This window comes from Acinonyx jubatus, chromosome A3 (assembly GCF_027475565.1).
Source record: "Acinonyx jubatus isolate Ajub_Pintada_27869175 chromosome A3, VMU_Ajub_asm_v1.0, whole genome shotgun sequence".
Lineage (NCBI taxonomy): Eukaryota > Metazoa > Chordata > Mammalia > Carnivora > Felidae > Acinonyx > Acinonyx jubatus.
In genome coordinates this window covers 26,552,872-26,567,763 of record NC_069388.1, presented here as the reverse complement: position 1 = coordinate 26,567,763, position 14,892 = coordinate 26,552,872, and the positions used below count along the sequence as shown (strand labels likewise).

Below are 14,892 nucleotides of genomic sequence, written 5' to 3'. Positions count from 1 at the left end.
ATTTAATCACGTTGTTTAGAAAGCTGAGCCAAAAATTAAATTTATTTTTCTTCTTCAGTCAAATTGAGTTTCCTCAAATACTTTATGGAAGAAAGTCTACAGTGTTGTTAGCATTTCCATGAGCTGTTTATATCCAGACTTGGAGTCAGACCTCTGTCGGGATCCAAACCAGAGGGTCTGAAGGTGGGATTCGGGGAAGGTGTGGCTCCAAGGGGTTGTGTGACCACTGGGATTCACAGCTGGTGGGAGCAGATGGGGTTTTGAGCCGAGGTCTGTCCGACTTTGCAGCCCATGTTCTTTCCAATTTGGTGAGAGTAAAGGGCAAGCAGAGCTTGGAGGGGGTGACTGGCTGTCCCCTTGCAGCAGTCCTGCGGTCCCAGAGGACTGGGGTGGGGAACAGACCTGCTGAAGGGCTGGAAGAGCCCGCCCCGAGCCAGGTCAGCCCCGGGAGGAGATTCTCATGGATCCTTCCACCCCGCTGCCATCGCCTGGCCGGCCACCTGCCTCCACCTCGTACAGCCGCCGAAACTCGAGCCCCTGCCAGCACCCTTCCTGCCAAGGGAACCTCAGCTTATTTTTATCATATCTGCGCTGACCTTTAGAGGGAAAAGGGCCCACAAGGCAAAAATCTGCCACCCCGGGAGGAAAAGGCCAGTTTCGCTGCCCCTTGCTTTCCACTCCCAGGGGAGAAGGGCACCAGGATGTGGTTTCCCAGCAGGAAGCGGTGACCTTTATTTAGGTTTGATGTGAACCATCAAGGGCCAGAAAGAATCTGCCTGCTACAAAGTCTGCATTCAGAGGCATTCAGCAAGCGTTTGCTTAACACCTGCCTCCCAGGCACCAGGCCTGTGGTGGGTGGGGGTGAAGGTGATGAGACAGGACCCCTACTCTCAGGTTCAGCCTCACCAGCCAGGTTGCTTGACTCCTGTCCCATGTCCTCCAGCAGCCCTTCTTTTCTAGGGATAACCAAGTCGTCAGTCTAGAGACTTCCTACTTTAAGTCGAAGCTGCAGTCGAGCTTACAGGGTGTCGAGCATTCATTTAATACCCTTAATAACTAAGAGAAAGATATTATCGTAGTGTTCCAAATGATCCAGATGAAGAGACCGTTGCACAGAACAGTTAAGTAGCTTTCCCAAGGTCACGCAATTAATCAGTGGCCGGGTCAGGATTTGAAGCCAGGAAGTCTGGCTCCCAGAGTCTGTGTTCTCAGCCACTGCACCCTGCTGGTTCCCAAGTTCAGCATCAAGCTCCTCAGGAATAGACCGAGCTGCGGTGAAGGGCTTAGCTTCTCAGCCTTTTCTTGGCCTCTGCTTCAAGCTCTGGCCCAGCGTCTCCCAAAAATGATTCAGCAAATGGAGCTGAAAGTAGTTTCCAGCCTTACCTGTCCCAGCCTCTGCCCCCCACCTCTTCAGAGCCCTCCTGTGGAAGCCTGCTCCCGGTTCCGTCCTTGTGCCCACTACACTTCTGTTCACAAAGCCTTCTCGTTCATGGCACAGCCCTGCAGACAGGCGTTGGCTGTGTGATGAGTGGGGAAACTGAGGCCCTAAAATAGTTCTTAACTCCACATCTTCTTTCTCTAACCTCCAGGGTCTTAGAAAGGGAGCTCTCTTTCCCTGCCTTTACTGCTGTGCCCTGGGTACCTCTTGGCCTGCCTCCATTTACCTACCAGTCGGGAGCACCATCCTGGATTTGCCCACCTCATCTGCCATTGTCAGTCTGATCCGGTGTTGCCAAATGCTTTTGAGCTCATGCTCTGGACAAGTGCCAACGCTGATGGACACTCACAGTTCTTACCTCCCTGCTGTGGGTCCAGAGCTGGACTAAAGCCTCTTCCCTGCCTTCTCTCTATCTTTACAGCAACCCTTTCAGAGAGTGGTATTATTACCCTGACATACAGCTGAGGAGATGAGCCACTGAAGTGAGTCGCCCAAGGCCACACAGCCTGGTATATGACAGAATAGTCTTCCGGGCTGGGCTACCCCCAGGGCCAGGCTGGGCCAAGAGGTCCTTATCTGCTCATCTTTCTCTGAAGGTGATCCAGAAAAGAATTTCCGTTGCCTGCCTGGCCAAGGCATAGAGTACACTGGATAATCAGAGACAGTTTTTCCAGAGATGAAGCTAAGCCCATCCTGAGCAACAGAGGCCTCATGGAAGAAGTGAATGTGAGGTGCTTCCCCCCACCCCCCACCCCCCCACCTTGGGGCTGTGATTCATCCAGCTAATTGAGTCCAGCTGAGTTTATAAAAATCCAGGCCTGACAAGTCATGGAGTCAGAGGTAGGCAGTAGCCATCAGGTCATCTGACTTGATAGGTCTGGAAGGGAGTCCAAGAATAGGCATTCTTGACAAAGGACTCTCACAGAGACAGTAAGCGGACCAGGCTTTGGCCTCTCTTGCTGTCCTAAAAGTGCATTTTACATGGAAGTCTGCCCCTGCTTCGTGCTTCTGGGACGATAACCAAGAGGCAGTGTGGAAGCACTAGGAGTCCAGAGGCCTAGGTTCGCGTCTCAGCTCAGAGACCCTTGGCTGTTGACCCCGGGCGGTCACTAACTCTCTGAGGGTCTCTGTTTCCATCTGTAAAATAGGGACAATGACTCTTCCCCACCGGGGCAGCCGTGAGGGTGCCAGAGGGCAAGAGCTGTGAGTGGGTGCCTCTGGGGTGGTGTTGGGGCTGTGACTGCCCGTGGGGGCCCAGTTTGCCAACCTGCTTTGTCTTTCCTTCCAGCCCCTTCATGAATAAGTTTTTTCCAGCCAACTTCCCGAATCGACAGTACCAGCTGCTCTTCACACAGGGCTCTGGGGAGAACAAGGAAGGTCAGTGCTGCCCGCTTTCCCTTGCCTTGGGGATCTCCCACCTCCGTTCCCCTTTGTCTCCAAATTCGGGGCTCTCCAACAAAGCGAGTGATGGAAAAGGTGGGCTCTCGAATTACACCGCCTGGGCTCCCGTCCCCACTCTGCTGCTACCTACACATAGGACTCTGGGTGAACGCCTTTACCTCTCCGAGCCTTAGGTGTTTTGTTGGGGTTTTTTTTTTTTCATCTGTAAAATGAAAATGATAATCTAGTACCTCCCTCATAGGCATGTTGTTGGGACTGCGAGTACGTGATGAGGGGAGCACTCAGCACCCTGCCTGGCTCACAGGAGCACTCAGTCAAGCTGGCTGTCATGGCTCCTTGTGTCATACCTACTTTTAGTGTGATTACTCTCCCACCAAGATTTGGAAAAGGGGTTCTTTGGCTTGAAAAAAAATTGAGAACTATGAGGGGCGCCTGGGTGGCTCAGTCGGTTGAGCGACCGACTGCAGCTCAGGTCGTGATCTCACACTCCGTGAGTTCGAGCCCCACCTCGGGCTCTGTGCTGACAGCTCAGAGCCTGGAGCCCGCTTGGGATTCTGCTGTCTCCCCCTCTCTCTGTCCCTCCCATGCTCATGCTCTGTCTCTTAATAATAAATAAACATTTTTTTTAAATTTAAAAAAAAGAAAGGCTAAGCTTACACCACAGAGTCTTTGGGGTCCTAGGTTTCATCTGTCTTGTACTCTGCCACACTCGGGTGGCCCTTAGGCCCAGGATGATGTACCGTCCCTCCACAGGGAGGGAGAGGCAGCTGTATCATGGGCCCGTTTTAGCTACAGGGCAAGCCAGAAGATGTGGCCGTGAGCTAACTGACCTCATGTCCAGTTAAAAATCGCCAGGGTGCTATTACCGCAGAGGAGAGAACAGAAATTGGGGCCAACCAGCAGTCCACTCCACTCCAGAATCTGAAAGAAATGGCTGCACTCTGTGATCGTGGGCAAGCCCCACCACCTCCCTAGGCTTCCTCACTAGGAAACTTGAAAGTGACAGAGATTGGCTGTAAAGGGACGTCTACCGTAGGGCTCCCCACAGGAGCAGACTCGGACTCCCTCCTGCTTTCTCTCCAGGCCTCCCACTCTTACCTACTTCTTCTTCCTCCTTTGCTGGTGAGGTAGGGCTGCCAGCAACCTTCTTGGTTTCCTTTGGTGGCAAAGTAGAGAGACTCCTGAATGAACTGGGACCTAGCTAAAGACTGGGGCTCAGTGGCAGCTAGTATTCATTGAGCACCCACTGTGTGCCAGGCACTGTGCTGAGTGCTTTCTAAGGACCATCTCACTTGGTCCCCGTGGCGGCTCTATCGGGGAGGTGCTGCAACCCCCTTGTTACAGAGGAGGAAACTGAAGCTCAGAGAGGGAACTGCCTCCCCCAAGGTCACCCAGCTACAAATGCTGTGTCTGTGCTTCCAGCACCTCGGACCACCTCCCACTGACCCTGTGCCAGGCCTGAGTTCTCTCTGGGCCTCCAGTCCCTCTGCTAGGAAATCGGGGAGGGGGTGGGTGCTGGGGAGGCTCTGACGGTGCCCACAGCCATGCCCTCCTCCGTCCAGGGGCTGACAGGTGGGAGGGGCAGCCCCGCCCCGGGGAGTGGACTTACCCGGCCTCTCTGCCCAGAGATCATCAATTATGAGTTTGACGCCAAGGACCTGGTGTGCCTGGGCCTGAGCAGCATTGTGGGCGTCTGGTACCTGCTGAGGAAGGTAAGGAGCCAGGGCCCGGGGGAGGGGACGTGGGGGCAGAGGGGGCAGATAGCTGATCTCACTCCCCCCTTTCCCCAGCACTGGATTGCCAACAACCTCTTCGGCCTGGCCTTCTCCCTTAACGGGGTGGAGCTCCTACACCTGAACAATGTCAGCACCGGCTGCATCCTGCTGGGCGGACTCTTCATCTACGATGTCTTCTGGGTGAGTCGGGCAGGGACACAGAGGGCCCCTCGCTGCCTCCTCCCTGTCTCTCTGGCCCCGGTGGCAGTCATCTGGTGGAAGGCAAGACCCCGGAGCGGGTCCTCTCTGGGTCCGCTGGCCCTCATCTGTGAAACGATGAGAGGACAGACTCCCCCCTCGGCTACGAGCCCACGGTGTGCCCGGTGCCTTCCAGCCACTCTCGCCTCTTCCCGCTGGTGGCCCTGGCAGGGCACTTCCTTTCCCATGTCTTCCCAACAAGCGAACTGAGACTCAGAGTTCAGGCAGGGGCGGTTAATGATGATGAATGGGCCCAGCGAGGGCACTGATCCGAGGACAGAGGCTGCTGTTGGCAGCACGCCCTGGCACACACCAGCCCTGGGCCGAGGGACCTGCCACACACACTCCCGACAGGCATTGCCGAGGCATCAAGGTCAGCCTGACTTAGGCCCCCTTTCCCTGGCCTCATGCAGCCTCTCTCCACCTTAAGTGGGTGGTACTGAAGGACTTTATCTCTTGGGAGGGGCAGAGCCCTGAGCAAGCAGGAGGCCTGGCTGTGGCCATCAGAGGCCCTCTTCCAGCTCCTTCGAATCGTCCGTTTGTTGCCCAGAACCAGGAGCCCCATGAGGTGTCCATGTGACCAGTATCGGTGGCCACCTCATCTCAGCTTCACATCTGCTCTGGAGCGCCTCCTCACTCCCTGCCCCTCCCTGCGGATCTCAGGCAGCATCGCATCCAGAACCCCTAGGACAGCCATTCTTTCCCACCTGGCCCTCACCTCCCTCCAGACTCCTGTCTTCTCCTCCTAGGTATTTGGCACCAACGTGATGGTGACAGTGGCCAAGTCCTTTGAGGCACCAATAAAACGTAAGTGACCACATCCTTGTGGGGAGCCCCTCTGCTTCTGCCTCATGGCCCTTCCCCTCGTGGTCCTGTTTTGGTCAGTACCTCTCCTTTGGCTCTTCCCCATGCACTTCCTCCTCCCCCAGGCTTCCCTGTGTCTCAGGCTGGTTTCTTTCCCCTCTTAGACTCATCTGGCTGTGTTCGTGCGCAGCCACCCTCTGCCCAGGTCCTGGCGTCCGGCCGCTCGGGCCCGGTGGAGTGTGACACGGGATGAGCTGGAGGGGAGCCAGTACAGAGGGGGCATCTGACACAGCCTGTGGTGGGGCGTGCGAGGACTCTCCAGGAAAGGAGATTCCACGCTGAGACCTGAAGCCTCACTAGATGCCTAGCTATGGGCGCCGTCTGTCCCATACCCCTCCCACTGCTCAGGTTTTGTTCTTTGGTGTAGCTACCCGTTGTATAAATATGAGAAAGTCTAGCTGTAGGCACCTAGGCGTCAGTGAGCAGTGCGGAAATTTTTTTTTAATTTTTTTTTTAATATTTATTTATTTTTGAGACGGAGACAGAGCATGTGCAGGGGAGGGGCAGAGAGAGAGGGAGACACAGAATCCGAAGCAGGCTCCAGGCTCCGAGCTGTCAGCACAGAGCCTGACACGGGGCCCGAACTCGTCAACCGTGAGATCATGACCTGAGCCGAAGTCAGACGCTCGACCGACTGAGCCACCCAGGCGCCCCAAGCAGTGCGGAAATTTTATCTCACGCTATAGCAGGCCCATGGCAGAGCGTCTCAGGAGTGAGTTAATGACCCTCACAGGGTGGAGGCCCCAAGAGCTGGCTTGCTCCAGTGTCCGCACCACCGTCTTCAACACGTTCCCCTGTCCCTTCAGCTCATCACTCCGTGGTCCCAAGCTGGCTGCCGCAGTTCCTAGCACTAACTGCCCGTGTCCAGGGGCAGAGAGGGAACTTTGTGTCTCTCTCATCAGAGAGAAATTTTTCCCCCACAGGCCCAAATCCAAACTGGTCATCAGCAAGGAGGTGGGAAAAGTATGATTAGCTTTACGTTTAAGGCTCAAACCACTCAGTCACCTCCTGGGATCACGAGACCCAAAGAAGAAGATGGGATGAGTCAGGCCGATCGCAAGGAAGAGGATAGCGTCCTGTTGGGAAGACATCGTCATTGAGAAGTGAGCGCCATGGGCACTTGGCAGCCAGGGTGAAGCCAGCCTCGGGGAAGCGAGAAATAACTGTCCTTCTCACAGTCATACCCACCACTGCTGCAGACTGGCCTCCATGAGCTAGACAGGCTCCTGGCCAGCGCTGCTCCCAGATGCTATGGTCCCGGCTCAGAGACCCCGAGGAAAGGAGTCTCTGCCAGCTTGGGCTTGAATAGACTGATGGGGCCCAACCCAGCCCATGAGCCAGGCCCTCCCGCTGGGAAGATGGGGTGTCACAATGGACAGGCCTGGGTCTCTGCCCTCCTCAGTGTCTGGGAGCACAGTGTGTGAATTGGCCGCCCCCAGAACCAAGGATGTAAAGCAAGGCAGAAGAACAGATGCTGGGCCAGCCGGAACCGCAGCTATTCCCCACGTGCCGTGATAGATGAAGCCAGCCATGGTGCCAGGAAAGCTTTCGTGAAGGATGAACACGTGTTTGCGGAGCAGGCGGGAGCAGTATGCAAAGGGCAGAGGCACAGAAATGCATGGAGGGCCCCGGGAGCAGAGAATCGGGGAGGGATTCTCATGGCTGAGTTTAGGGGAGCAGCAGAAAAGAGGCCAGGCTGGGGAAGTCCAGAGTATCGTGCCAAGAAGCCTGGGCTGCCCAGTGGGCGGTGAGTGAATTACTGGAAGACTCTGAAGGGGGAAGTGACACTATCATACTTGGGTTCCAGCGTGGGGAGAAGCCCCATGGCCCTCCACTGCTAGGCGTAGAGCTCAGGAAGGCTAGCTCAGTGGTTAAGTCAGGCTGCCTGGTCTAGAATCCCAGATCTGACACTTGCTGGCTGTGTGGCCTCAGGCAAGAGACTTCGCCTCTCTGGGGTCTGGTTTCCACATCCGCCACTTCAAAGTGGATGGTAGCAGGATTGGGAAGATTGAATGAGGAGATCTGTAAATCACTGACTGTGCATTCGATGTGGGAAGAAGTGGGAGGGGCAGGGCATCCGGGCGTTCACTAGGGAGGCACAAGCCTCCCCCAGTTTACCTCTGCTTGCATATCATTGGTCAGAGCTAGACCCCACAGCAGGGTCTGTGCTAACAGCTCAGAGCCCGGGGCCTGCTCCAGATTCTGTGACTCCCTCTCTCTGCCCCTCCCCTGCTCGCTTGCTCTCTCTCTCTCAAAAATAAATAAAAACATACCAAAATTAAATTTAAAAAAAGAAGGCATGGGGTGACGGTTAACAATGTGTGCAAATCATCTGATCCTCACACAGCTCTGTGGGGTCAGTTCTGTTCTACCTGTTTCACAGATGAGAAAATTAAGGCACAGAGCAGTTAAGTAACCTGTGCAAAGTCACAAGCAGAGCCAGGATTCAGACCCACTCAGTCTGACCCTGAAGCCCACACCTAATTGCTCTCCTGCATAGCTTGCAAGATGCTGTGGGTGAAGTCCAGTGACAGCCACCTCTTGCCGTAACTGGACACAGAAGGAGGCATTTATCTCAGTGTGTGTTTATATAAATAAGCAGGTGGGTCAGCGTGGTTTTCGAGTGGGGGGCTTTAAGTACAGAGAGTGTAGGAATGTGGCCTTTTCCATTCAGCATATCCAGAAGGAGCCTATAGCCGGGGCGCTCCCTGCTGCGGACCAGGCCCACCACCTGTCTCTACCCCTGCTGTAGTGAGACGGAAAGCCTTTGAGATGTCAGCACCGCATGGGCTCTTTGGTCTCTTTTGTGGCTTTAGGGTCAATCCCACTTAACCAAAGGGTTCCATAGCTATCAGAGGTCACCGAAAGGGTATGGTGTATGAGTCTTAGCTTCAGTTCTTCCTCTTCTAACCGGCCGTGATTCCGGGTGGAGGCTTTGCCGTTCAACCTGTCAGCATCCTCTTACTTCCCCTGCCCCCTTGACCGCAGGTGCAAGTTTTGTGTCACAGAGGCGGGGAGGCTGGGAGGTGGTCTGAGCTGGGCTTTCGCCGATTCCTTACGTCCCCGCCTACCCCCCACAGTGGTGTTTCCCCAGGACCTGCTGGAGAAGGGCCTCGAGGCAGACAACTTTGCCATGCTGGGACTTGGAGATATCGTCATTCCAGGTGACGGGGATGGGGTGGGGGCCGCAGCGCGAGTGGTGGAGGGACTGAAAGGTGGGGCAGGAGCACTGTGAGACAGCCTCGCCCGCCGGGAGCCTGGAAGGGTGAGGCCGGGCGATTCCAGACACCCACCCCGTGGCTCAGCCCAGGGTCTCAGCACACATTGTAGAGCGCCAGTCACATGCCTGGCCCTGAGCTGGGTACTGGAGGGACGGCAGTGAGTGAGACTGTCCCCACAGAGCTTCTGATCTGACGGAACACACCTTACTCTAGAGCTGCAAAAGTGTCTGTGGCCGACCGAACCATGTTCTGTGAAAAACACGGTTCATGACCCTTCTCACACCTACACGCGTACGCTTCCCTTGCCAATGTTTATAGGCATTACCAATATGCTAGAACTGCCAAGGCCCCTGTGGTCCTCCTCCCCCAGCTCCCAGGAGAATGTGCCCGGGTGTGTGGACACCGGCGCCGTGAGCGTGGGCTCCTGTACTCTGGGCAGAGGGACGTGTGGCCCGCGCCTGCTCGTCCACATGAGCTGACCTTTGAACCGTCTGCATGTGGGCGCCAGTGCACCTGTGGCTGTGGGCATGCATCTCTGGGGGCCCACAGCCTTGCCTTGGGGTGCCGGCAGCCTGAACCACCAGTCAGAAGACTCAGAGCTGCTGCTCTGCGCGTAGCTGCAGCGACTGTGCCCGGGATACGCACATCCTGGTGACGGGTCCAAAGGGGACACTTGTTCCTGTAGTCCAGAGGCTCAGGCTCAAAGGATCAGAAGCACCCCTGGTGCTTGCTTGAAAGGAAGAACAAATGAAAAGCCAACCTATTCTTCACTCGAAGAAGTAACAGCAGTTCTAATAACCTGAGGTGGCACAGGCACTTCCGTCGTGACACTTGGATTTTGTGTGCGGTAAGGCAGCGGTTTTCTCTTTTACCAGTGAGGGAACTGAGGCTCAGAAGTGAATGGACTTAACACACCTTCACACACTGGCTCAGGGCCAGGGCCAGGACTCAGGTCAAGTTGTCTGTCCGCAGAGAAGGGCTTCACTGTCAAAACTGCCCTCTACGAGCAGTTACAGTGAGAAGAGGATGATGAGCACAGCTCCCATCTGCCAGGCACCTGTTTCATGCCCACCACCGTGCCGGATGCTTTTCATACAGTGTCTTTGCTGCTCCTAGCAGCCCAGGGAGCTAGAGGGTATTTCCATTTTACAGATGAGTTAACTGAGATTCAGAGACCTGCTCACGTTCCTGGGCACGTGGGGGTATGGTCTTGAACTCAGGAGTTTCCATAATTTGCAGTGCTGGGAGGCAGGGAGACGCAGTTCTGTCAGACAGAAGAAATTGAATCCTGGAAAGCAGTCAACCCACTGTGCAGGGCGCCGACTGCCCCAGGCACCCCCACAGACTTCCCCGGTATCCTCGTTGGCTATAGTTCTGGACTTGAGGCGTGCACGGGGCGTCACTGCACGTCCCTGTGTATCTAAGTCTTTGAGCAATTTCTGTAGGTGGAGGAGGTTGATGGCACCCTCACAGCGCCCCAGTGATGCTCTTCAGAGGATAACGGGTTGCTGCAGACCGTTGTTTTGAGGACCAGATGCGTTACTAGGAGTGAAAGCTCTTAGCAGAACTCTGGCCCCTGGATTGGTAGGAGAGCAGATGTAGAATTCGGCCGTGGGGGGCGGGGGGGAGGGCACTGGGTTCCCAGCTTTGTTTCCAGAAAGGCAGCATGTATCTTCTCGTTGCACCCGCCCACTCCTTCTCACACACAGCCTCATGGTCTTCAGGGAGGATTAATTGATTTCCCGATTTAAAATAAGTCCTGTGTCAGGGCGCCTGGAGGGCTCAGTCAGCAGAGCACGTGACTCTTGATCTCGGAGTTGTAGGTTCGAGCCCCACATTGGGTGTAGAGATTGCTTAAGGATAGAATCTCTTAAAAATATAAGTAAAAAATAAGATAAAATAAAAAAGTCGTATGTTGCCATTCGGTGCTTCTGATCAGTACAGAATGTTTTGTTTCTTGAGAGCCTACTCTCAACTAAATGAGATTCAGCCCTTGCCCTGTCTGAGCCCAAAGACCAGTAAGGGGGACAGACAGTGGTATGTGAACAGCATACAGAGTCTGGGCTAGCCTGCTGTGTCTCGGGGACTCTGGCTTTTGGGGGTGTCTGGGCTGGGTTTTGAAATGCGAATAGGAGTGCAGCGGGTAGACAGAGTTAATCCTCTCCTGCGCTCCCCCAGGGCCTCCGGGTGGTCTTCTTGCTCCTACTCCCTCCAAGCAAGCAATTGCCACATGATTTGTTTTCAGAATCTGTTTAGGTTTTTCCCCTGCTTGTAATTTAATTCTTCCACGTGTTCCCTTAGTCAGGATGGAGACCCAGTTCCTCCTTGTGCCCCATGGCCCTCCCTGCATGGCTGGTCCAGCCCCTGCATCTCCTGCTCTGGGCTGCGTGCAATCTCAGCTGGCGCCTTGACCCCTGCCACAACTCCAGCCCCTCTTTCCTCGGGACCTTTGCACGTGCCGTTCCCTCTCCCTGGCAAGTGTCACTTCCTCAAAGAAGCCTGCCTTCCTCTTTCCCTCCACTCCCCCTAGCCTGGCATATCCCCTGATAGACCTTCCCATGACACAGAAAGCACCCTTTCACGGTATGATCTTACATTGCATTTTGTTACTGTTTGATCAGCTTGTCTACCTCCTGCCACCTCAGCTGAGCTCTGTGTGCGCAGTGGTCTTGCTTACTGTTGCCTACAGTGCCTGGTACTTAGGAGGCCTCAAGACACATACGGGTGGATGGGCCCAGTGTGACACAGTGTGGTGCTCTGAGGTGCCGGGTCAGTGTGGTCCCAGACCAAAGCAAACCCCTGGGACCTTCTCATTGTTCTAGGTGGCCTGAGGGCAGAGAAGCGGGATTTCTGCTGGCAGTTGGCAGTGTTGGCCACACCCTTGTTCCCCAGTGATTGCTGCATGACTGGGAACACGAGGTTGGGGACCCGGTTGCGTGTTAGTTTACTACCCCCCACTCCTCCCCATCCCAGGCAGGGGACTCCATCCCCGAGCCTTCCTGAGTGCCAGCTTCCCTGCCACCGTCTAACCCTGGCTCTCTGCCCACAGGGATCTTCATTGCCTTGCTGCTACGTTTTGACATCAGGTAAGCTACCTGGAAATTCTAGCCCTCAAGCTCCATGAGTGGGGGGCCTTCTCTGGGCAAGGTACTCCAGGGGCTTCCCAGAGGCTTTCAGACTCCCAGAAGAGTAACTTGGAGATCAGACCCTCCACCTCCACGGCAGCCAGTGCAATTCTGATTTTGTCTGCACTTGACGTCTGAGTGTTCAGAGAGCCTACGGCCAGAAAGAAAAATGGATCACGGTCCGAGAGATTCAAACGCGAAAGGTCCCAGTGGTACTCACAGTGCTTTTACTGTGTGTCCTTGCCAAGTGAGCTGACCTTTCTGTGCTAAGGTTTCGCATTCTGAATGTAGTGTATTACCAAGAAAATCTGGAGGGAGTAAGCACAGGGCCTCAGGGCAACCCAGCTGCAGCCCAGTCAGCCGTCACCATGTATTATCAACCGAGGGTCGGGTCACTGCATCCCAGCTGCTCTAGCTGCTCCCGCCCTCTCTTTACTCAGATTTTTTCAGTCCATTGTAGGAAGTGAGCACAGGGAGAGGGAAGGGGGCCAACTTGAGTCCCCACTTCCAACAGAAGAGGTTGCACTGTTAACTAAGCACTTGGGCCCCTGGGCCTCCCACCAGCAGGTGGCGCCCGGTCTTCCCTGTGTAAGGCTGGCAGCATGTATGCTGAATTTCGAGGTGGTTCATGAACTTTTCTTAATCTCCTCGTGCCCAGTAGTTGCAAAAGCAGTAATGGTGTTGACAGTGATAGCAAGAAACTCTGTACCAGTGTCACTGAAATCGAATTGGCCTGTGAAACTTGACCCTGCCGACGTACATCTGGGTTATTTGTGTAGTACCACTCGGAGCTCACGAACATGGGCTTACAGGCGGCCTTTGGAAGGGACCTGGCCAGTTTGTAAGTAGAGGCACATCTGTGCCAACTGGCTGTAGTCCTGGCTGTTCAGAGGCAATACAGAGAGAACCCCAGGAGAGTCCCTGGGCCACTGGCTAGGGACACAGATTCACATTCGGCTGCCAGCACCCTCAGAGGCGGGATCTCCTTCCTAGCCTGGATTTGCAGGATCAGCTAGCCCTTCAGAGCTGGTTCCAGAACCCGGGCGGCATGCCCGAAGTGGTCAGCTTCACCCCAGGGTCCACGGCAGCATAGCTTCGAGAGCACTTGCAGCTCTGGGCTCAGCAGCAGCCAGGACAAGGAGAAAAAGGACTGGAAGGACTCATTCACTCCACAGATGGTGCTGGGAACACCCGGAGGTCATAGAGCTGATGTGAAAGGGAAGTCCCGTCATGGCAATGTATCCAGCCCTTCTGAGGCTGATCTTGGATGAATTGCCTCCAGGAAGCTACTGCCACTTTATCCAAGGTAGTCAGGGTCTATTTAGCTTACAGAACAGGTTGCTGAACTGTTACATCCACTGTACTGAAAAGTAATAACTCAGCTTTGCAGCTTCTGCATCAGTGTTTCTCAAAGCATGACTCCCCCATGTGAGATTCTCCTGGGTGGTTTTTCAAAGTGCACATTCCTGGGCACCTGGGTGGCTCAGCCGGTTAAGCATCTGACTCTTGATTTCAGCTCAGGTCATGATCTCATGGTTCGTGAGTTCAAGCCCTGCATCCGGCCTATGTGCTGACAGCACAGTGCCTGCTTGGAATTCTCTCTCTCCTCGCTCTGCCCCTCCCCGACTCGTCTGCATGTGCTTTCTCTTTCTCAAAATAAATATATATTTTTTAATGTAGGGGCGCCTGGGTGGTTCAGTTGGTTGAGTGCCTGACTTCAGCTCAGGTCACGATCTCATGGTTCATGGGCTTAAGCCCTACATGGGGCTCTCTGCTGTCAGTGTGGAGCCCACTTCGGATCAGATGTCTCCCTCTCTCTCTGCCCCTCCCCCCCACTCGCATTCGTTCCGTCTCTCTCTCAAAAATAAACTTTAAAAAATATATGAAAAATAATTTTTAAAAATGCAGATTCCTGGGGGCGCCTGGGTGGCTCAGTTGGTTAAGTGTCCGACTTCGACTCAGGTCATGATCTCACAGTTAGTGGGTTTGAGCCCTGCATTGGGCTCTGTGCTGACAGCTCAGAGCCTGGAGGCTGCTTTGGATTCTGTTTCCTCTTTCTCTCTCTGCCGCTCATGGTCTGTCTCTGTCTCAAAAATAAATAAAACATTAAAAAAAATTTTTTTAATAAATCAAAATGCAGATTCCTGGTCCTTGCCCTAGACCTATTTAATCAGGTTCCCTGGGATTTGGACCTGAAAGTCTGCTGTTTTTTTTTTGGTTTTGAGGGATTTTTTACAAGCTTTCTAGGGAACTTGTATGTTGGCTGAAGTCTTAAAGCCACTGTTACAGGTCATGGCGTTTGATATTCGCAACCACTGAGCAGATGGGTCATGGTTCTCCCGTTTTGCAGATGAGTAAACTGAGGCCTAAAGAAGGAAAGTGACTTGTCCAAAGACATACGGCTGGGGCAGCACCTGAATACACAGCCAGTGCCAAACTCTCAGCCGTCCCAGCCAGCCTCCATGGAGGCTCTCCCCGCGGAAGAGGTGGCGCTGCTCCCATGCCTGTAACTAACCCTCCTCCTCTTTCTCCCCACACCTTCTTGAAGCTTAAAGAAGAACACCCACACGTACTTCTACACCAGCTTCGCAGCTTACATCTTCGGCCTGGGCCTTACCATCTTCATCATGCACATCTTCAAGCACGCTCAGGTGAGTAGGACTGTGCTCGGTGCCTCGGGAATGTTCTCACTGCAGGTAGTAGGGACTTACATACCTGGGGCTTGTCTGTCGCATACACAAGCAACCCAGAGGTAGGTGCTCCCCAACGATGTCAGAGTGCGCACGTCTGTGACCCTTGGCCTTTCCCCCATGGCAGGATGCTGCTGCTTCTCCAGGGAGCACAGGCACATGAGTGGCAAGGGAGAGGAG

The 14,892-nt window shown here is 54.5% G+C and overlaps 1 protein-coding gene across 7 annotated transcripts in view; it reads left to right on the top strand.

The window, feature by feature from the left end:
- Positions 1-14,892, top strand: part of HM13 (histocompatibility minor 13) — a 38,856-nt gene that overhangs the window by 16,602 nt on the left and 7,362 nt on the right. For 4 of the 7 annotated variants that reach the window (XR_003423973.2, XR_003423975.2, XM_027069797.2 and 1 more), the window contains 7 exons: positions 2,727-2,815; positions 4,466-4,551; positions 4,630-4,755; positions 5,562-5,619; positions 8,757-8,840; positions 11,947-11,983; positions 14,571-14,673. Coding sequence is in view for 3 of the 7 variants with exons in the window: in XM_027069797.2 (XP_026925598.1) it covers positions 2,727-2,815; positions 4,466-4,551; positions 4,630-4,755; positions 5,562-5,619; positions 8,757-8,840; positions 11,947-11,983; positions 14,571-14,673 (583 nt within the window). In the remaining 4 variants the exon portion in view is untranslated. Of the gene's footprint in view, positions 1-2,726; positions 2,816-4,411; positions 4,552-4,629; positions 4,756-5,561; positions 5,620-8,756; positions 8,841-11,946; positions 11,984-14,570; positions 14,674-14,892 lie in introns of all 7 variants that reach the window. The other 3 variants (XR_003423972.2, XR_003423974.2, XM_027069794.2) reach the window with 1 other exon arrangement.